Source organism: Geotrypetes seraphini, chromosome 2, assembly GCF_902459505.1.
Source record: "Geotrypetes seraphini chromosome 2, aGeoSer1.1, whole genome shotgun sequence".
NCBI lineage: Eukaryota > Metazoa > Chordata > Amphibia > Gymnophiona > Dermophiidae > Geotrypetes > Geotrypetes seraphini.
The window spans coordinates 258,018,770-258,041,442 of NC_047085.1; the positions used below are offsets into that span (position 1 = coordinate 258,018,770).

General features: G+C 41.7%; 1 protein-coding gene across 3 annotated transcripts in view; it reads right to left on the bottom strand.

The window, feature by feature from the left end:
* Window positions 1–6,009: 6,009 nt before the first annotated feature.
* DNAL4 (dynein axonemal light chain 4) overlaps window positions 6,010–22,673 on the bottom strand; it is a 32,787-nt gene continuing 16,123 nt past the window's right edge. For all 3 annotated transcript variants that reach the window (XM_033929800.1, XM_033929801.1, XM_033929802.1), the window contains 2 exons: window positions 17,142–17,225; window positions 6,010–6,976 (listed from right to left, as the gene is read on the bottom strand). In XM_033929800.1, the coding sequence (XP_033785691.1) occupies window positions 6,812–6,976; window positions 17,142–17,225 (249 nt within the window). In that variant the 3' untranslated portion in view covers window positions 6,010–6,811. The remainder of the gene's footprint in view (window positions 6,977–17,141; window positions 17,226–22,673) is intronic.

Genomic DNA, 22,673 nt, shown 5'->3' on the forward strand with positions numbered 1-22,673 from the left:
GAGGCTGCAGCCCTAATCACTAGGGCCTAGGCCATTCCTCCACTGCTTGAACATGCAGCTTGGAATACCTGACTTTCTGCCACCCACAAGTACCACAGATAAGTACCATTATTAATATTTGATATGGATGAACATTATTTGCTTGTCTGAACACTTTATATTTTCAAACTGAAAAATTTGAAAACCTAAGAAAAAAAAAATTACATGTGCAATGATGGAATTGTTGCTAGATGGGTAACTTGTGATACCTTTAGTGTCAAAGATATTCCTAAATTCTGAGCACACAAAAATATTTTTTTAATGTTTTTTGATAATCATTTATTTTTTATATTTTCAGGTGAATTTGTTTTCTTTGCAAAGCAGATCAAGATGGGCTGGAGTGGGACAGTGAGGCTAATGCTGGATGGCTTCTCTGGGCGGTGTTCTATATGGTTTCAATGACAACTCCAGTAGCTAGGAAGGGCCAGTTCAGGACAGACTATTTTATGATCCAAGCCTTGAAAATGGCAAAGACGGATCAGAAGCAAGTATACGTTATTTTATACCACATTCATATGAGTGTAGGTCTTTTATATTTCAGTAGGGGAGAAGACCTTGTGTAGTGGAATTCAGCAAGTAAAATGTTGTAATACTTCAAGGGATCTGATCTGTGATATATGCCATCTGGTGCCCATGTAAATTAGTGTATATTGGGGAAACCATCTAGGGTTCTTAAAACACAATTGATAGAACACTGCTCTTGGCTACAGCATCAAGATCTTAATGCTCCACTTGTAGCGCACTGTGTGTTGGCGAATCATGCTATCAGTGATCTCCGCTTTGTAGTTTTAGAGGTTGTGCGTCCCTCCCCTATGGGAGGAGATGTAAAGTCCATTTTTTTGCAGAAAGAAAAATGGTTTAAACCGTGTATGGGATAGGTAAGTTGGTCTCTTTAAAAAAAATTCTGGTACTTTTCCTTCTTTTGAGGCATGTGAGTTAATTGTTGAGGGTTTCAGTTTTTTGTGCTGTGTTTTAGACCTTTGGATGGGTTGAATCGAACTTGGATAAGAATGCCAGATGAGATGAATTATTTTATTTGGGCGACATCATGGATGTCTTTAGATAATTACTTTAGATAATGAACAAATAAACCTAGTAAGCTCCCTAAAAATATTAGGAGTCACAATTGATGATGGATTAACCTTTCATGAACATATTACAAATACAATTAGAATATCTTTTTTTTAGATTACGTATGATCAGATCAATCGCTAAATTTCTAGAACCTAAATCTTTAAACATACTTATTCATTCACTCATTATTTCAAAAATGGATTATTGTAATGCATTATTATTTAACATCTCTCAGAAAGAGAAAAGACGTCTCCAAATAGTCCAAAACACAGCAATTAAATTAATACATAACTGTAAAAAATTTGACCACGTCACACCACTTTTTATTGAATCTCATTGGCTCCCTATCTCTCATCGTTTTACTTTTAAAATACTACTTTTAGTTTTTAAAACTTTGAGCACAAACGAACCTCAATTTATTAACAGACTACTTATCCCATACTGTACCCCTCGCACATTAAGATCAACCAATCAAAATCTTTTAACAGTTCCTTCACTAAAAATAATTGGAACTCGTCGTACTGATATATTTTCTGTCATAGCCCCACAATTATGGAATAACTTGCCCCTGTATCTTAGAACTGAAAAGGATTTAAAGCAGTTTAAAAGTAGCTTAAAAAGTTTCCTTTTTAAGGACGCATATAATGTATGAAAACAATTTCCCTAATCCTTCATAATTTCATCTTTTTCCTTATTTCCTTCCCTTACCTCATGTTTTTTTTTCCTCACACTTTTTATTTTTTTATACATATGTAATTTTACCCTTCTTTCCTTATGTGTCTGTTAGTCTGTATAATTTTAACTCAATTTTATTTTATTTTTTTTTTTTTTTTCTCTTTTTAACATTGTATTAAAGTTTAACTAACCTTGTATTTGTATTATTTTTCTTGTTTTTGTAAATCGCTTAGTAAATTTAAATAAGCGATTCAACAAATTTTGAATAAACTTGAAACTTGATGTAACATTATTTAAAGCATGTCTTGTGAACCAGAAGTTTGTTGGTGCGAGTCAGCCATTTTGAAACACCATTAGTGGTGTGTGCAAGTTAGTGAGCTTGTTGTTAAATTTAGTCTTATTTTTTTTAGTTCTGTATTGATTTGAATGTGATGGTTTGAATCGTTACAGCTTAACAACCAATGGAGTGATCCCCTGAAGCAAATTGTTCAAGACTGAAATACTCTAAGTCTAAGCAGTTTATTGAGCGTCGTGAGTGATTAGTTTGCGCCAGAGCTGGAATGAAGATGCACCGTTAGGCTAAGCATTGTCATTGCAAAACCATCTATGTTGATTTGTTCAATATATTTTGGGACATTTGGAATATTCTTCAAATATTTTTGAATTTATAGGCTTAAGGAAACTGATATATTTAGAGATTTTTGTTTGTCATTAATTATTTACTTAGAAGTGGGGTTGGGCAGATGATTACATTGATGACTCTCAAGATGGGGATCTGAAACAACTGGGCATTGTAAGAGATCCTATGATCTGACTATTTGAATTTTGTATGATGTGTCTTCCCCTCTGAGGTTTATATGATTACATGGTGAAATGCAGGATTCGTTAAGTCTCTACCCTGTGTTTCTGTTGGGATTATTTGACAATATCCATGAGTGTCATAATTTACAATTTTCTTGGCATATATTCAGCAAGGGTTTTGCGCATGCCCAGAATGTCCTATCTGTTAGCTTGGCTATGTGTACACCGGAAACGAATATGGACAGCTCCTTGCTTAACTGCCATCTCCTTCTCAACTCCACCCTTGGATTGTCCCACCATTACTTGGGCAGTGCTGCAGTGGTGAGAGCCAACTTTCAGTGATTCTGACTGGTTAAGCGCCATTTCTATCAGCAGCTAGAACATTGAGTGTGGTTTAAATGGACAGAGGCCTCCGTTGCCTGCTTAAACCACACTAAATAAAATAAAAATTCAAATAACTACATGCAAAGAAAGTAATGCTGAAACACTGCAAGAGGACTACTCTTCCATAAAATAGGAAAGCTTTATTTCACATTCTTTTGGCACAGTGGAAAGAACAAAACTGAGGTTATTGGAAACCTTTGCACGTGGGAAAGATAGTGCAATGCAGGTTAGAACTTTTCCTTAGTTCCGAGCTCTGTGACAGCAGTTCTATTCTGGTGCCAAAAGGTGTTATTTCCATCTGTGTGTCTGATTCAATCCTGTTTGTTGACAGAGAATTTCAAGTACTGTCCCTTGAAATACTTTTAAAAACTGATTTCATGGTGACTCATTTGACAATACTTTGGTACAGTTTGATGACCAAAACTGCATCTGTGACATTTCACAATCTTCATGCTATCAGCAGATTGTTTAACATTTTCAGCATGATTGTGCTAGGATTTTCACTGAACTGTTGCTTACAGACAGTCTCCGCCTGGACCAACACCTGCTGCTTAACAGCCAGCCAACCAGCATCACATCCACAATCTGAATAAGCAGCAGTGGCACGTTTTAGGCCACAGTGCTAGTCTTTTGCCACCAGAATGGGCTTAAAACAATACATATACCAAGACATCACCTCCAACTACTGTATATCAAAACCAAATATAGTCTTTTGTTTTTTACTTTAAAAAAAAAAAATATTTAAAAGCCACTTCTTGTTCTTTATCAGGAAGACAAAGTAGGAGCAACAGTTATATACAATGCATGAAGTATTTCTATCAAAAGCCCTCAAGTAAAAAGAAAAATCACAGAAAGCACCAGGTTTCAAAATACATTTTTGGCTTGATTTCACATTAAAAGTTCAACCTTTTAGCACAATAGGAAGGTGGTAAACTTGCCAGGCTACAGTGTGGGCATAACATGGAGGAGATAATTCTTCCATGCCAAACTCCTCTGCATTTGTTCCTTCTAGGGAAGTATGTGCTGGAGGCAGAGGAGGGATATACTGGTGTCAGAGAGAATGTCCCCTTTTATAAAGTCAAAGTCTCCAGTGGTATAATGTTATAGGAAACAAGCTCATTCCCTTTCAAAGGACTCTGTCCTGCCTTCTTTCTATTTTTCTCTCTGTTCAATGGCTACAAAATAAGCAAAATAATCTTTAATTCCTTTGTAACATCAGAGACTCGCTGGTTTGCTAGCAACCTTTTCAGGTTCCCAGCCAGCAACAGCAGCACAGGCTCAGCTCTTCCTACTTAGGAAAAGTCTCTGTCATCTGCATCCTTGAGAAGGTCCTGTTTCACTAACCCTTGTCCCTGCACTTTGACAATAAATGTTTTAAAAACAGCACAACAGGGAGCTGCTATCAGAGAAAGGACCCTGTCTCATACAGCATCCTCTCTCCCTTGCTGGTAAGTAGTCACACCTGGGGGCCAGATATAGCCACTTTGCTACTGGACAAAGGACTTCTGTCCTTAGGCCATCCCACCCTCTGTAAGCACAGATCAAAAGGAAAGAAAGTCAGAGATTATCTGGCTGTTGGGCTAGAAATGGTATGCTGTTAGAAAGGAACAGGTATTCCTATGATTTTGCTCTTGGTATCTTTTTTGCCCTCCTTCTCTAAGCTACCATCACATCACTGCTGAAACATTGTTTTTAAAAGACAGGTTTCATCTATGATAAACCACCAACTGCACTGTCCAAGCATTAACACAATCCCATTTTAATATTAATCACCACTACCCCTGATTTTGCCCATTTAATCATTCTTTTTAGCTGGCTGTGCTCTCTCCCTTTTCATCCTGTTGAAATATTCTAAAGCCTCAATTTCAAGACTGCTCTAATGCATTATTGTCATCAAGTCAGAATCTCTTATGCTTAAAAGGCTGGTCTCACATGTGTCTTTAGAAAAGGTAAACATAAAGAGCAAGAATACACTTTTTCTCATTTGAAACATCCTGTCCTTCCACCCTGGTACTCTCCACCAACACACATCTCAGACAAACTCAAGCTTATCTGCAACTGTGGCCCCTTGCTGATTAAAAATGCACTTGCCCATTGCTACCGTAAAATTGGCTGAATAGTGAATGAACCCTAGCATGCCTTCCACAGGGCGAGCAATATGATCAGCAGGAAAAGTTGTGGATAAGACCCCTCACTCACACTGATTAAATTAGAAATCAATTTCCCACACTGATCAATGAGCACAAAATGGACAACATTTCTTACTGCAATTCTACCTGCCTGTAAACTTGGGACAAATGACCATTTCTAAAGGAGCAAGTGGACTGTAATCTGCAAAACACCTGGCAGAGCTTTACAAATAATACTACATAGTGGTAGAGGTTTTAAACTTGCTGCTCTAGGCCTCAGTACCTCATTTCTGGACTTTCCTTCTGTCTTATCAGGCAAGAGTCCTGCTTAGCAGCAAGATAGAAAATGCTCTTGGAAGTTCAAGATTTACTAAATCTTTTCCTCATTCGACCGTGTTTCCCCCAAAATAAGACAGTGTCTTATATTAATTTTGGGCCCAAAAACACACTAGGTCTTATTTTTCGGGTATGTACATGATCATTTTTCTCCCTTACTCTTTCCTTTCTCTCCCACACATGTGCAGCATCTTTCCTCCCTTCTCTCCCATCCCCGTGCAGCAGAACCCATGCCCAGCTTCTATCCTTTCCTTCCTCCCATCCCTCGTTCAGCAGAACCCTTGTCCAGCTTCTATCCTTCCCTCACTCCCATTCCTTGTGCAGCAGAACCCTTGAGCATCCCCCCGCCAAACCTCCATCCTTCCCTCCCTCCCAACTGAACCCCGCCGTCCGTGAGCGAGCCCTAAATACCGGTACCTCCCTCCAAATCAACGTCGGGCCAGCAGCACTCTAAACAGGCTGCTTTGGCCTTGACCGCCAGTGAATTCCCTCTGCCGTGTCACTGATGTCATCAGTAACGAGGCAGAGAAAATTCACCGGCAGACAAAGCCGAAGTAGTCTGTTTAGAATGCTGCTGGCCCAATGCTGATTTGGAGGGAGGTAACGGTATGTAGGGCTCGCTCACGGTCGGCAGATTGGAAGGGAGGGAAAGATGGCTGAGCCTTAGTTTCATTATTCTTTACAGATCATAGAACTACAAGACAGAAAGTATTCTTTTATATATTTATAAAAAAATTACTTTGGGAAAACTTACAAAAAAAAATAAAATACCCCCAAAAGACCTCTTTGGCTATTTAACGTCAACAGTAATGAAATTTAAAGGAAGTGATGTCATGAAACAGGATGAGGAAGAGAAGGAGCCATTGAAGGAAGACAGAAAAACTACAGAAGAAAACCAGGAGCTCAAAATATGCCTGCAAAAGTGGTGGGATTCTCTGATTAACAATAAATGCAGCAAAACGTTCTATTGCTAGATGCCCTCTTTAAATTAGACCAGGAGCATCACAGCTCTTAATAAGTGGTCTGTTATCTGGCCCTGCCTATACACATAAATATAAAATTTGAGGTACTGAAACCAGCAGTGTTCAGGAAAATTAATTCAGTCATAGAAAAAATAGCTAGAAATAGTTTAACAGGGGTGGCGTTCTCACCATCAAATAAAAAAAAATAAAAAATACAGCCCTTGGTGTCTTCATTGCTCTCCTTCCCCGTGCTACTAGCATTATCACCACTGAAAAAAGAGACAGGTGTTGTCCATGATAAAAACACCACTCACGGTGTGACTGTACAAGCATGAACAGGATCACATATATTGTCCAGGAGCACAGCAGAAGTTTCTGCATAACACTGCCAAGAAATGAGGGGTGGGGGCTTCAGGAGCATTTCCAGACGCACACAGCTAAACTGCCACCAAAATACAGGTACAGCAAGTTCTTGACCTCATGGGTTATCTCAAAGCCAAAGCCCTCGCCGATCACCACATGCCAGGAGGAACCAAACTTCTTATCCATTGCCTCCTTAATCATCTTTGCTGCACTCTGCAAGAGAAAGAGACAAACAGCAACTGATTGGGTAGAAAGCAAAAAAAAAAAAAAAAAGGGGGGGGGGAGAAAATAGGATGAATGTTCTTCATCCAAATCAAACTGGCTTCTATAAACATCATAGCACTGAAACACCTCTAATAGGATTGACAATATTTATCAACTCACTTTGATCAGAAAAATACAGTATTACTTTCATCATTAGATCTTTTGGATTTGTTTTGATTGATCACAAAATACTATTGGAAAGGCTTCAGGATATAGGAATCAAGACACTGTATTAGAGTTGTATAAATCATATTTATCTAACAGATCATATAGAATTCCTTGGAAGGGAGAGATTTTTGATCCTTGTTCACTCACCTGTGGAGTACCTCGGGGTTCATTGATAGCTCTCTTTAATATCTTTATGTCACCATTAGCAATACTATTCTAATTGTTAAGTTTAACACCATTTGTATATGCAGATTCTTACTCTATTTGATACTTTAGATCCAAATAAATATACAATATTCAAAGGAAAGTTGGCATCTATTGCATCTTGTGTTAGAAAAAAAAAATTAAAACGAAATTCTCATAAAACCCAAGCTCTGCTTTTCTCAAGACATGTTTCCTCTTTCTGGGCAAATATTGGTAATTCACTTAAAATATTAGTAGCAATATTAAATATATCCAATCTTACATTTCATGCTCACATTTCTGCTCTCGTCAGTAAATGCTTCTTTAAGTTTAGATCAATTAGTAAACTACTGGATGGAAAAGCAATAAGAACATTTGTTCTTGTGTTAGTTCTATCCCAACTGGTCATTTCAAAACTAAAGCATGGTTTATTTCAAGGATTAATATACACTTCTCCCTCCGAATTCGCGACAGTTAGGGGCAGAGCTGGCCCGTGAATATGGAAAACCGTGAATAACTTTTAGGGCTGGCTCTGATCCACCCCTGCCTCCCTCCTGCGTCCCGGACCTTACCTGATGGTCTAGCAGTGACGCGGGATAGGAGCCATCTTCCTACGCTACTGCCCTGTGCAGAGCCATCAACAAAAATGGCTGCCGCGAGTTCCCGTGGTTTCACGAGACAATGGGAACTCATGGCAGCCACTTTTGTTGATGGCTCTGCACAGGGCAGTAGCGTAGGAAGATTGCTCCTATCCCGCGTCACTGATAGACCACCAGATGAGGTCTGGAGGGAGGCAGGGATCAGACGCAAAAACTTGTGAATAACCGAAGTCGCGGGTTCTAAACTTGCGAATTCGGAGGGAGAAGTGTAGTAGAAATCAAGCACTTAAAATTAATCCTTAGAGCCTGACAATTTGATCACATTACTCCTTCAAGCAGAATATTAACTACTAATAGCCTACAGATTTCCATTTAAAATCCTGACAATGATCCATAAAGTATTACATTCTGATGAACCACTATGGGAAGATTAGGCATTTACATCAATAATCTTCTTTCTAGAGGAAAGGCATACGAGTTTTGACCAATGGGTTGTGCTCTCCTACTTGCGGGTTTGTGTAGAAGGCATCATCTGCATTTTTCGACTCCTACTGTTCTGTGTTCCTCAGTTCATACCAAAGTAGTTGAGAAATCAATACAAAGAAAGAGAAAGGGTATAGGGAACTATCTGCCTAGCCCAAGTCTGCCTTAACCATAAAGCAGTGTATCTCAAACTGTGTGCCTCCTGAGATTCCAAGTGTGCTGCAGCACACTGAGGAGGAAGAGAGGTGCCTGCCAGCTGACTTCCCTATGTGGTACAGCGCCAGCCCTGCCCAATTCGCCAAAGGCCTGCATGTTTCCCCCTTCTCTCCAGCGATCTCCGTCTTTCCCCCTGTTCTCCCGGTCTCACCTTTAAAACTAATTACAGCAGCCTGCAGAGGATCGCCGGTAGGTAAAATGATTTTATTTTCAATATAGTGATTGAAATGTGTCGGTTTTGAGAATTTATATCTGCTGTGTATATTGTGTGTAAATGAAAAATGAATGGAAAAAATTGCATTACAATTAGTAAAGGGGATAGGACCTGGGGCACAGCTTGGGTGGGCCTAGGGAGGTCTGTGGTTGGGGTACTCAGTTGATATTTGTTAGACTTAGGGGGCACTTAGCTTGAAGTAGTTGAGAAACACTGCTGTAGGCAATCAGCTGCTAGGGAGGTCTGTGGTTGGGGTACTCAGTTGATATTTGTTAGACTTAGGGGGCACTTAGCTTGAAGTAGTTGAGAAACACTGCTGTAGGCAATCAGCTGGCACCATGCCTTCCCTTCTCTCCGGCCCTTTTCCCTGCTGGCACCCCCTACTGGTGTCTCAGGGCCCACCTGGAAGGCCTCTGCACATGCGTGGATGTTGATGTGATGATGTCACGCATATGCGTGATGTCATTACGGCGACATCCGCATACTTCTGGGAGCCTCAAGCCATGGCAACTTCCTTTAGTGTGCTCCAGCTTGAGAAAGTTTGAGAGACACTGCCATAAAGAAATTGATTAGAAAATGAACATAAAGCAAAAACCATACCACCGCGCAACAGGGACTACACTAAAGTAACAACCATACATCCATGTCAGGTGGATATGAACTTTCTTATTTCATGTACAGTGCTCCACTGCGAACGGAACCCCCGCAAATATCTGGGGAGTACTGTACTCTGAGGTGCCCATCTAAACATTGCTGAGCTGTCCAGGATATTCAACACTCTGGGGACCCCAGAGCAGCAGCAGATCAAGCATATGCCCAGAACACCAATGTCTGAGACAGTAAGCAGGTGACATGAATATTTGACAGAGACAGATGTCTACTAGAAAGATTATCGAGGTAACTATCTAATCTTCCTCTCTAGTGCAAAAGGCATATAAGTCTTGACCAGTGGGCGGTACCAAATCAGTCCTTCAAGTCTAGGGCAGGATAAAGGAGACTGCTGACAAAACAGAAGACCCAAAAGTGGTGTATATTGATGATATTGACAGGAGTTGCCATCCAACAAATAACATATAATTGGAAGGATTATAAAAAGCTGAATTATTGTTTCTGGTGGAATTCAGTTTGTCATGTATATAAAATGGAAAGAGCGTTGGCAGTGCAAAAAGGTTATTATAATAAATTTAAGGTTGTGTGGGGACCATTATTAAATTATTATAATGAATAATTTAGTTTCCCAATGTTAATACACATGTGGATTTGGGGGGGGTTTCTTGGTTTTCCACTAAGAATATACAGTGGTACCTCGGTTTACGAGTGCACCGGTTTGCGAGTGTTTTGCAAGACATAGAAAGAAACATAGAAAGAAACATAGAAAGATGACGGCAGAAAAGGGCTATAGCCCATCAAGTCTGCCCACTCTACTGACCCACCCCATTAAGTCTGAGTACTAATGACTTAGTTCCTTAACTCGACCCTCGTAAGGATCCTACTAGGGCATCCCATTTATTCTTAAAGTCAATAACGCTGGTGGCCTTGATCACCTGCTCTGGAAGCTTGTTCCATTGATCTACAACCCTTTCTGTGAAGAAATACTTCCTTATGTCACTATCGAATTTCCCTCCTCTGAGTTTGAATGGATGTCCCCTTGTGACCGAGGGTCCCCTGAGAAAGAAGATGTCTTCTTCCACCTCGACACGTCCCGTGATGTATTTAAATGTCTCAATCATGTCCCCCCTCTCCCTGCGCTCCTCTAGAGTGTAGAGCTGCAATTTGTTTAGTCTTTCTTCGTACGAGAGACCCTTGAGCCCCGAGATCATCCTAGTGGCCATCCGCTGAACCGACTCAACTCTAAGCACGTCTTTACGGTAATGTGGCCTCCAGAATTGCACACAGTATTCCAGATGAGGTCTCACCATGGTTCTGTACAGTGGCATTATGACTTCAGATTTGCGGCTAACGAAGCTTCTATTGATACATCCCATAAGTTGCCTTGCTTTGGATGAGGCCTTCTCTACTTGTTTGGCGGCCTTCATGTCTGCACTGATGATTATTCCCAAGTCTCTTTCTTCTGAAGTCCTAGCTAGTGTTTCTCCATTTAAGGTGTAAGGTTTGCATGGATTTCTGCTACCGAGATGCATAACCTTACATTTCTTAGCGTTGAAGCCCAGCTGCCATGTCGAGGACCAGTTTTCCAACGTAAGCAGATCCTGCGTCATACTATCCTGCAGATTGCTTTCACTTACTATATTACATAGTTTGGCGTCATCAGCGAATAGAGTTACTTTACCCTGAAGCCCTTGGGTCAAGTCTCTTATGAATATGTTAAAAAGGAGTGGACCCAGGACCGAGCCCTGTGGCACTCCGCTGGTCACCTCCGATGTCTCAGAGAGGGTGCCGTTGACCATCACCCTCTGACGTCTTCCACTCAGCCAATCTTTGACCCATGCAATTAGTGTCTCGCCTAACCCCATCGATTTCATCTTGTTTAATAGTCTACGGTGTGGGACGCTGTCGAAAGCTTTACTGAAGTCTAAGTACACTATGTCCAGAGACTCTCCCGAGTCCAGCTTTCCTGTTACCCAATCAAAGAAGCTGATAAGATTGGATTGGCATGATCTACCCTTAGTGAATCCATGTTGACTAGGATCCCTTAGATTCCCCTCATCCAAAATCGTGTCTAATTTACATTTAAGTAGAGTTTCCATGAGTTTACACACTATTGATGTGAGACTCACTGGTCTGTAATTTGCAGCCTCCGCTCTGCAACCCTTTTTGTGCAGAGGAACGACGTTAGCTGTTTTCCAGTCCAGGGGGACTCTCCCTGTACTTAGGGAGAGATTGAAGAGCATGGTTAATGGTTCCGCCAGGACATCGCACAGCTCCCTGAGAACTCGTGGGTGCAATTTGTCTGGTCCCATGGCTTTGCTTACCTTGAGTCTTGACAGTTCGCTGTAAACATCAGCTGGTGAGAACCCAAGATTCTGAAATGGGTCTTCCTTGCTTGGCTTTGCTTCCAGCTGTGGCCCGTGTCCAGGTGCCTCGCAGGTAAAGACTGAGCAGAAGTAATCGTTCAGTAGTTTGGCTTTTTCGGAATCTGTTTCCACATAAATCCCATCTGCTGTTCTAAGACGTACTATCCCATTTGTGTTCTTCTGCCTGTCACTAATATACCTGAAGAAGGATTTGTCCCCTTTCTTAATGTTCTTTGCTAGAGTTTCTTCCACTCGAAGTTTGGCCTCCCTGACTGCTGTTTTCACCGCTGCAGACCTTGTCTTGTATTCAATTTTAGCTTCTTTCTCCCCGGTGCATTTGTATGAAAGAAATGCTCTTTTCTTGTCCTTGACTAGGTGTGAGATCTCATCAGTGAACCAACGGGGTTTCTTCTTTCTTTGTTGTTTATTTACCGATTTTATGTAGCGGATAGTTGCTTCGTGTAGTGTCTTTTTCAGTGTTGACCACATAGCTTCCACATCATCCGTTGTTTCCAGAGCCTGTAGCGTCTGATGGACGAAATCACCCATGCTTGCGAAGTCAGTGCCCCGGAAATTGAGTACCTTCGTTTTTGTTTGTGATCTAGGGAAGCCCTTTCTAAGGTTGAACCATACCATGTTATGGTCACTGGTTGCCAGCGTTTCTCCCACCAAGACTTCCGTGACGCTTTCCCCGTTCGTAAGTATCAGGTCCAGGATGGCCTGGGCCCTAGTGGGCTCTAGTACCATTTGTTTGAGCTGTACTCCCTTCATGGATGTTAATATCCTCTTGCTACTACAAGTTGTTGCTGAGAATGTGTTCCAGTCTACATCAGGCATGTTGAAGTCCCCTAACAGGACAACGTCCCCCCGTAAGGTGATATTCTCAATGTCTTCAATTAATTCATTGTCTTTGTCCTCCGATTGTCTTGGAGGTCTGTATACCACACCGAGGTATAGGCATTTCTCTCCGCCTCTGGCCAGGTTTACCCAGATGGATTCCCCAGTGTACTTGACATCTGTGATCCTAGTTGTCTTGATGTTCTCTTTGATGTAAAGTGCTACCCCACCTCCCAACTTACCCTCTCTATCTTGGCGAAGCAGGTTATATCCTGGTATAGTTATATCCCACCCATGAGAGTCAGTGAACCATGTTTCGGATATTGCTACCACGTCTAGGTCTGCATTTACTATTTCTGTTTCTAGTTCTAGAAATTTATTCCCTAGGCTGTGTGCATTTACATACATAGCTCTCCACTCTTTGTGTCTAAACCCCTTTAGAGAGTTACCCATCTGAATTAGAGTGTCTCCTAGCGAATCTTTTGCAGCAAGGGTACTTACCTCTGACTTAGAAGTGGAGTTTTGGTTCACCTTATTAGGATTGTTACTTACTGCTCCGGTATATAAATGGGTACCCTCCCCCAACTTACCTAGTTTAAAGCCCTTCGAAGCAGGCGGGCTACTCGGTGTCCGAAGACGTTCTTACCTCTGTTGGTCAGGTGGAGTCCATCTGATCCCTGGAGTCCCTGTAGTGCCTCCCCGTGATTCAGGAATCCGAAGTTCATTTCCCAGCACCATCGTTGTAGCCACTCATTTGTCTTCAGAATACGACGAGCAAAACATTTGCAAAATCGGTGCCTCGGAAACTGAGCATGGCTCGATTTACGAGCAACCCCCCCCCCCTGCGATCCGGCACCCCCCCGCCACGATCCAACCCCCCCGCCACGATTGGGCACCCCCCGCCACGATCCGAACCCCCCCCCCCGACACGATTGGGCACCCCCCAACACAATTGGGCACCCCCCCCACCGCTTCTTACCCTCATCTGGGCACTCTTGAAGATCGGCCTATTCGTCTGCTGGTCCTTGAGCATGCTCAGATGCTCAAGGCTCAGCAGACGAGTAGGCCGATCTTTAAGAGTGCCCAGATGAGGGTAAGAAGCGGCAGGGGGTGCCCAATTGTGTCGGGGGGGGATGTCGGATCGTGTCGGGGGAGGGGGTCGGATCGTGGCGGGGGGGGGGGGTCGAATCGTGGCGGGGGTGCCCAATCGTGTTGGGGGGGGGGGCGGTTCGAGGCAGGGGGGTGCCGGTTCGCAGGGGGGGGCCTTCGAGGGGAGCAATGCCGGTTCTCGGGGGGGGGGGGGGGGAACGCATCAAAGCGAGTTTCCATTATTTCCTATGGGGAAACTCGCTTTGATAAACGAGCATTTTGGATTACGAGCATGCTCCTGGAACAGATTATGCTCGTAATCCAAGGTATCACTGTATATATGAAAGACATAAGATATTATTTTCATGAGCTATAATATAATGATATTTGAATTTGGGAGGGGGGTGGGGGTTAAATCTTCTTGTTGTATAATATTGTAGATTTTCAAGTGGTATTGTAATATGTTTGTTTGATATTTATTGTACCCTTGTTGTAAGATATAAAATGAATAAAGAAATTAAAAAAAAACCCCAAAAAAACAAAAGTGGTGTACACATGTACCATCAAATCTATCCTATAAAATTTAATAAAGCTACGGAGAGAGGACCATACGGCCGCCATACAAATTTCATCAGGCGGCACTGCCCATGAAGAAGCCACCCCCTTAGAGAAGTGTGCTTTCAAAAGAAACAGAGGCTGCTTACTGCACCTGACATATGCCAAGGAAATAGCTGCACAAATCCACTTTGCAACAGAAGTCTTTAGAGGCTGGCTTCCCTAAACAGCAAGGATTAGTCAACACAAAGAAATGATCTGAAAGACGAAAGGGATTCATCACTTCCAGGTGCCAGATAAGAAATCTGCCTTATCCCTTTCCTTTGAGTCCACTGAATGAAAAGTGAGCAGCTGAATCTCCTGATTCACATAGAAAACAGAAACAACATTTGGAAGGAAAGAAGGCACTGTGCGGAGTGAAACACCTGCCTCAGTGAATCAAAGAAAGGGCTCCCTGCATGACAGGGCCTGAAGCTCCGACACTCTTCTTGCGGAGAAAATAGCCAACTGAGATCCATGAACATTGCTTACTCTAAAGGATCGTAAGTAGCCTTGCATAGGGAATGCAAGAGAAGGTTAACATTCCACATTGGAAAGGGTTGCCGCAGCAGTGGCTCCAACCTTGTAGCTCCTTTCAAAAATCTAATGATGTCAGGATGAGAAGAAAGAGAAATGTTCTCCAGATGACTTCTGAAACATGACAGGATCATGAGACTGCACAACCCTGGGAAGATTAACATCCTAAGAGGGAAGCAAAACTCCTTGAGGTACAGAAGCAGAGCCAGATGGACGCTGATAGCCCATATACACTTCAAACATTAGGCAAACAAAAGCAGGGGTAAAGCCTGGTAGAGGCAGACAAGCATTAAGCCCCATCTCTGGCTTCGTCTGTCCCTACACTCCCCGAGGTTCCTGCACACCGGTGCTTCGCCAAAGAAGGTGAGTTGCTATCCAATGGCTCAAGGAAAGGGGAACCCTGTGACTGAGGCTCTAGAATGGCCAGAGGGGGCTAACTGCACAGAGCCAGCTGCCCCCCCTGGCATGTGGAACATGGATGCTTCTCAAGTGCAAATCTGGCACAATCCAGATGCCAAATGCCCTGAAGAGTCAGTATTTCTCACTTCTGAACAAAATCGAGAAGTTTAAAATTGAGACAGAAATCCAAGATAGCCAACACGGCTACACGAAGGCACCCAAAAATAGCACGAGGCAGTGAAGGAAAAGTGGCAAAATCACAGGGAAGGAGTTTTTGGAGGTGGAAAATCCAAACATTGCCCCAGAAACCCCCCAAACTTGGAATGAAAGATCCCCCCATTGTGCCCCATATACAGTAGAGGTTCAGTACTCAAAGTGCAGCTGGAGTTATGCTTCACTCAGCCCTCAGGCAAGCTGGAAAGTGGTGAAGACTTACTGTCTCAAACAACCATAAAATATAGACAAAAAACTGCTTATACCTTTTGGCTGCTACTCAGACTGGGTTAGAGCCAAAACCCCTAGTCTCCACAGCTCCTCACTCCTCTTTGGGGGGAGGAGGGATGCAGCCAGCACCCAATAAAGTCCAAGGGACCAATCTGGGTGCCAATAGCCTGACTCAGCCCCAAGAACATCCACAGACACAAGAGACAAGCAGAGCTACAAAGGGAATGGGTCACCAAACTCTCTAGGTGATAGTGCTGGCCGGCCAGATAGGTGCCCTAAAATAGGGTGGCACTCCCAGCTGTGTCTCCTCAAAGGCAGAGCTGATCCAGGAATCCTGGGTGGCTCTTAGGCACCAGAAAGCCTCTAAAAGTGGTAAATAAAAAGAAAATAAAAACCAAAGAACAGAGCAGAGAAAAACGATACTTTCAACTCGCATGTAGGATGAACTGAGGAGCACAGAGCAGTGTCAGAGGAAAAATGTAGATGATGCTTTCAAAACAAACTAGTCAAGACTCATGCCTTTTGCACTTGAACTTTTGATATGTGATTCCCTGTACTACACTCCATTTTCCAAGATCATCTTAGCAATGGTTACTGAATATTCCTTCTTTCAAAGTTATCTTCTTGGATATCATCTGTCAATCTATATTTAGCATAGTTGTTCCTACCTTCTGGAATAATCTGTCCCTATACATCAGGTTTGAGGCCTCCTTTCAAAAATTCAAGACAGGCTTTAAATATGTTCTTTTTTGAAAAAAGCTTTTGAGGTATAATTTATCATTTAATTGATTAGAAAAAGCATCTGAGTGGTGCCTGTGCCCTGAGATGTGCAGCAGTGATGTTTAGTTGTTTAATAGAATAATTTTGCTTAAACATCTGAATTTTAATATTCTTATACATCTCTCCTATCATATACTGCTATTTCTTTTTCACTTAAGTTATTTTATGAGTTTAAATTGCTTTTATTAGTATTACTATGTGAACTGTCCAGACAATTCATTTGTAGGCAGTATATCAAATAAAATCAAAACTTAAAACTTAAGAGAGAAGGACATAGCTTGGGGACTCATCCTATAGACCACAAACATAACAGGAGCAAAAGCAAGAGGGTCACCCACCTGCCCCCAATGGGCCAATATTTATTAAACTTAAGATGTAATATCTTTTGACATTAGGTTTTAAATTATAACCCACTGGATGTCCTGCTTGGAGTGCTAAAATGTCTTGCTATGGCTCTAACTACAAAGTGAGTAGACCTGCTCTAAAAACAGTGATCAGACTCTTCAGCTAAAATCAGGCTTTTTCCAGTCATGCCAAAGTAATGACAAAATACTCTGCAGTGCTTTTCTGAACAGTTGACATCAAAGAGCTCTTACTTCATTATTGTTGGAATATTTCTCACAGGCTGTGACACAGAGCTCCATTGCCTCCATTCTCATCTCCTCTGGCATATCTGATTGCTGGCCAGGAAACAGAGAAAAGTCATTTTAGTGTTCATTTATATAAACTTGGAAGGCAGGTAATGAGTATATTTTTTTGGATTTAAAATTATTCACTTTTGCAAACCTGAGTTGAAGGCAAGTTACATCTTCAGTACAGTAGGTATTTCACTGCCCCAAGGAGCTTCTAAACTATGATCTAGATTTATTAATGTGCACTGACAAACATTAACATGAACATCTTTAGTAAAAAGACCCAATTACATATAATGGCCTTGCAGTAAATAAAAAGAGATTAGGTTCTTGCCTTGCTAATATCTTTTCTAGTAGATAGGTGTATCATTCTGGACAGCAGGGTATTCTCCCCATGGTTTTCAACTCCACTTCCTTCTCCAGAAGCTGTACTGCCTCCTTTAGTTTGTACAAAAGAAGGCGAAAGCCGTATATAGGAACACATAAGAAGGAGGGGTACGGGGAGACTCCTCAAACTACAACTCTGTTCTGCTCTGAAAGTATTACAAACATGTTAAACATTTTAATTGAACAATCTGGAAACATATATGGAGCTCAAACATTCCCCCAGTTATAGCAATAGATTATTCTTCATACCCTTAAGGTCTGACTGACATCAAAATCTCAGTTTTGACTCAAACTTCTGATTGAGACAGTAGGCAGGTGGAGAAATAACTGACAGACGGGGTTCCAGAATGACATGCCTATCTACTAGAAAAGATATTAGCCAGGTAAGAACCTAATCTCTATTTCTAGTGCAATAGGTGTGTCATTCTGGACAGTAGGCATGTACAAAAGCAGGATCTAGGGCAGGATCTGCGTCTGCTTGTAACACTGAAGACCCAAACACGGTGTACCTCCCATGCTGCAAAATCTACTCTGTAGAACTTAGAGAACATATGCACAGTGAACCAGGTCGCTGCCCTACAAATCTCTCCGGGTGCAAGCTTCCACCCACAAAGAGTCTATGCTTCTTATGGAATGCGCTTTCAAGAAAACTGGCAATTGCTTGCCACAGACAATATATACTGACAAGATGGCCATCCATATCAATCTTGAAATGGTAGCTTTAGATACTGGTCTACCACGTCTAGCCTGACTGGTGAACACAAAGAGATGATCTCACAGTTGGAACTCATTGGTGACCTCTAGATAACGTAGGAGGACTCTCCTCACATCCAGTTTTCTCAGAATCCAATCTTTTTTCTGTGACCCTGCGGTCTAGAACACTGGTAATCTTACCTCTTGATTGACATGAAACGCTGAAATGACTTTCGGCAAAAAAATGGAACTGTGTCCTGACAGTAAAAATACTCTTTGGGATATTTGGAGCATTGAGATTAAGCATAATATTTCAGCATCTCAATGGCCACAAATTTGGTCTTGGAGAATGAGATGTACAATGTCAGCGTCTATGAAACAAACTTGGTTTTTCTTGTTACATAGAGCTTTTTGGACCCCAGTTAGATTGCAAAAGTTAAATAGTTCTTTGTCTAATAGATGCTGGCATTGTAATCTGGATGTAGGGACTTTGGATCATCTTTTGTTCTATTGTCCCCATATCTTTAGCCTTTTGGAACTCAATCTGGGATCAAGTAAATTGTTTATTGGAAAACCATGTAGCGTTATCTTATGATACTGTGCTTTTTGGTATGTCTATGAGAAAAAAGAGTCAGATATCAATGTGTAATAACAAACTTTTATTGATTTTGACTGGAGTTGCCATCCAACATATTACTAATAACTGGAAAGATCATAGTAGGCTCAATTTTAAGTTTTGGTGGAATTCAGTATGTCACATATATAGAATGGAAAGATCAATAGCGGTACAGAATGGAAATTATAAAAATTTTATTAAAATTTGGGAGCCATTAACGTCCTTTTGTCATGATTGATGCCATTTTTCTAATATTTTTCTATTAAATATGTAAGATTTAGGGTTGGATGGGGGTGGGTTTCCATTATATGAAAATAAAATAAGTAGAGGAATTCAAGGGTGGGAGGGGGAGGGTTATATTTATAAGTATAAGATATAATGATAAGATGCACAAGTGCTTAGATTTATTTTATTTATTATAAATTTTTGTACACTTGATGAAAGTTTTAAAATGAAAAGAATTAAAAAAAAAAAAAAAAATGGAACTGTGTGCAAGGACACTCCCACCTACGTGATCCTGAGGAAGGGCTCCCTGCATGACAAGGCCTGCAGCTCCAAGACTTGTCTAGCTGACATAATATAACAAATGGTTTGACATCGAAATTCTAAAAATGAAACAACTAGCTAGACGACTGGAAAGAACTTGGAAAAATACAGAAGAACTAGCCGACCGTAACAACTGGAGAGCTAACATAAAAATCTACAAACAAATGTTAAAAGACAAACGTAATGCATTCTACTCCACTAAAATCAACTCATCTTGTAATGGTTCACAAGGAATCAATACAAAAGAGCTATTCAACCTGATCACAAATTTATTTGACACCACTCGCTACACCTCACCCACACACAACATTAAACTACCCTCTGCAAATGACTTAGCTCTGTACTTCGATTCTAAAATTAAGAACCTTAGAATCCATTGTTCAACAAACGACTCTTGTGATCCATCAAATAGCGAACACCCAAGGAAATGATATACCGGCAGACATGATCTGGAGCTCCTTTCAGGATTTAGAGTGGAATGATTATATCAGATTATATAACAAATACCTATTGCGTTCTGGACTCATGCCCCCCAGAAATTATGAAAGCAGCACCTTTAGAATTTAAATTATCACTGATGCAATACTTGGCTTACAACCTAAACAATGGGAAGTTCCTCTCTAATAATGGTCACATTATTATAACCCCAATTCTAAAAAATCGTAAAGTATCCTCAGCCCTAATATCCAACTATAGACCGGTAGCTTCCATTCCGTTTATTATAAAAATTATGGAGGGATTGGTTCACACCCAACTGATGGGTTATCTTGATCAATTCTCTCTCCTCCATGAAACTCAATCTGGTTTTAGGCCATTATTCAGTACGAAGACAGTAATTGCGGCTATCTTAGACAATTTGCACCTACTGTTTAGTAAAGGCCTTAATGCCCTGATAATGCAATTCGATATGAGTTCTGCCTTTGATCTAGTGGACCACATGAAACTGCTGCAATGCCTAGATGCCATTGGTATCCGGGATAAGGTGCTGAACTGGTTCCGTGGCTTCCTTATATCCCGCACCTATCAGGTTCATTTTAATTATGAGCTTTCCGACACCTGGAGCAATCCATCCGGTGTGCCCCAAGGCTCTCCACTATCCCCATTGCTCTTCAACGTCTACATGTCCTCACTGGGCACAAAGCTAACCCAGCTGGGGATAAAACTATTTAGTTATGCAGATGATTTTATGATTATCATCCCATTCACCAATTCTGTCTCCGAAACTATTCCCAAAGCTTCAACAAATCTCTGGAGAGTTCAACAAATCTCTGGAGACGGGAGTGATTCCTGGGGATTGGAGGAGAGCGGATGTGGTCCCTATTCATAAAAGTGGTCACAGGGATGAAGCAGGAAACTACAGGCCGGTGAGCCTCACTTCAGTTGTTGGAAAAATAATGGAAGTGTTGCTGAAAGAAAGGATAGTGTATTTCCTTGAATCTAATGGGTTACAGGATCCGAGGCAACATGGCTTTACAAAAGGTAAATCGTGCCAAACGAACCTGATTGAATTTTTTGATTGGGTGACCAGAGAGCTGGATCAAGGACATATGCTAGATGTAATTTACTTGGATTTCAGCAAAGCCTTTGATACAGTTCCTCATAGGAGGCTGTTGAACAAACTTGAAGGGCTGAAGTTAGGACCCAAAGTGGTGAACTGGGTCAGAAACTGGCTATCGGACAGACGCCAGAGGGTGGTGGTTAATGGAAGTCGCTCGAAGGAAGGAAAGGTGACTAGTGGAGTCCCTCAGGGTTCGGTGCTGGGGCCAATCCTGTTCAATATGTATGTAAGTGACATTGCTGAAGGGCTAGAAGGAAAAGTGTGCCTTTTTGCAGATGATACCAAGATTTGTAACAGAGTAGACACCGAAGAGGGAGTGGAAAATATGAAAAAGGATCTGCAAAAGTTAGAGGAATGGTCTAATGCCTGGCAACTAAAATTCAATGCAAAGAAATGCAGAGTAATGCATTTGGGGATTAATAATAGGAAGGAACCGTATATGCTGGGAGGAGAGAAGCTGATATGCACGGACGGAGAGAGGGACCTTGGGGTGATAGTGTCCGAAGATCTAAAGGCGAAAAAACAGTGTGATAAGGCAGTGGCTGCTGCCAGAAGGATTCTGGGCTGTATAAAGAGAGGCGTAGTCAGTAGAAGGAAGAAGGTGTTGATGCCCCTGTACAGGTCATTGGTGAGGCCCCACTTGGAGTATTGTGTTCAGTTTTGGAGACCGTATCTGGCGAAAGACATAAGAAGACTTGAGGCGGTCCAGAGGAGGGCGACGAAAATGATAGGAGGCTTGCGCCAGAAGACGTATGAGGAGAGACTGGAAGACCTGAATATGTATACCCTAGAGGAAAGGAGAGACAGGGGAGATATGATTCAGACGTTCAAATACTTAAAGGGTATTAACGTAGAACAAAATCTTTTCCAGAGAAAGGAAAATGGTAAAACCAGAGGACATAATTTGAGGTTGAGGGGTGGTAGATTCAGGGGCAATGTTAGGAAATTCTACTTTACGGAGAGGGTGGTGGATGCCTGGAATGCGCTCCCGAGAGAGGTGGTGGAGAGTAAAACTGTGACTGAGTTCAAAGAAGCGTGGGATGAACACAGAAGATTTAGAATCAGAAAATAATATTAAATATTGAACTAGGCCAGTTACTGGGCAGACTTGCACGGTCTGTGTCTGTATATGGCCGTTTGGTGGAGGATGGGCTGGGGAGGGCTTCAATGGCTGGGAGGGTGTAGATGGGCTGGAGTAAGTCTTAACAGAGATTTTGGCAGTTGGAACTCAAGCACAGTACCGGGTAAAGCTTTGGATTCTCGCCCAGAAATAGCTAAGAAGAAAAAAAAAATAAAATAATAATTTAAATTGAATCAGGTTGGGCAGACTGGATGGACCATTCGGGTCTTTATCTGCCGTCATCTACTATGTTACTATGTTACTAGCTTCAGAAGCTATAAACATGATGGAACAATGGATGACAAACTTTAGGCTCAAACTTAATTCAGATAAAACAACTTTTTTCATTGCTTCACCACATCCACTTGACATTAAATCACCCCTCTGTATCAATAATCTTAGTTACCCTATCCAGCCCTCCATAAAGATACTAGGTGTAACTCTGGATCAATGCCTAACCATGAAAGACCAAGTAGATTCCTTAATCAGAAAGGGATTTTTCACTCTCTGGAAACTCAGATCCCTTAAAGCTTATTTTGTTACATCGGTTTTTAGAATCCTAGACCAATCCCTCGT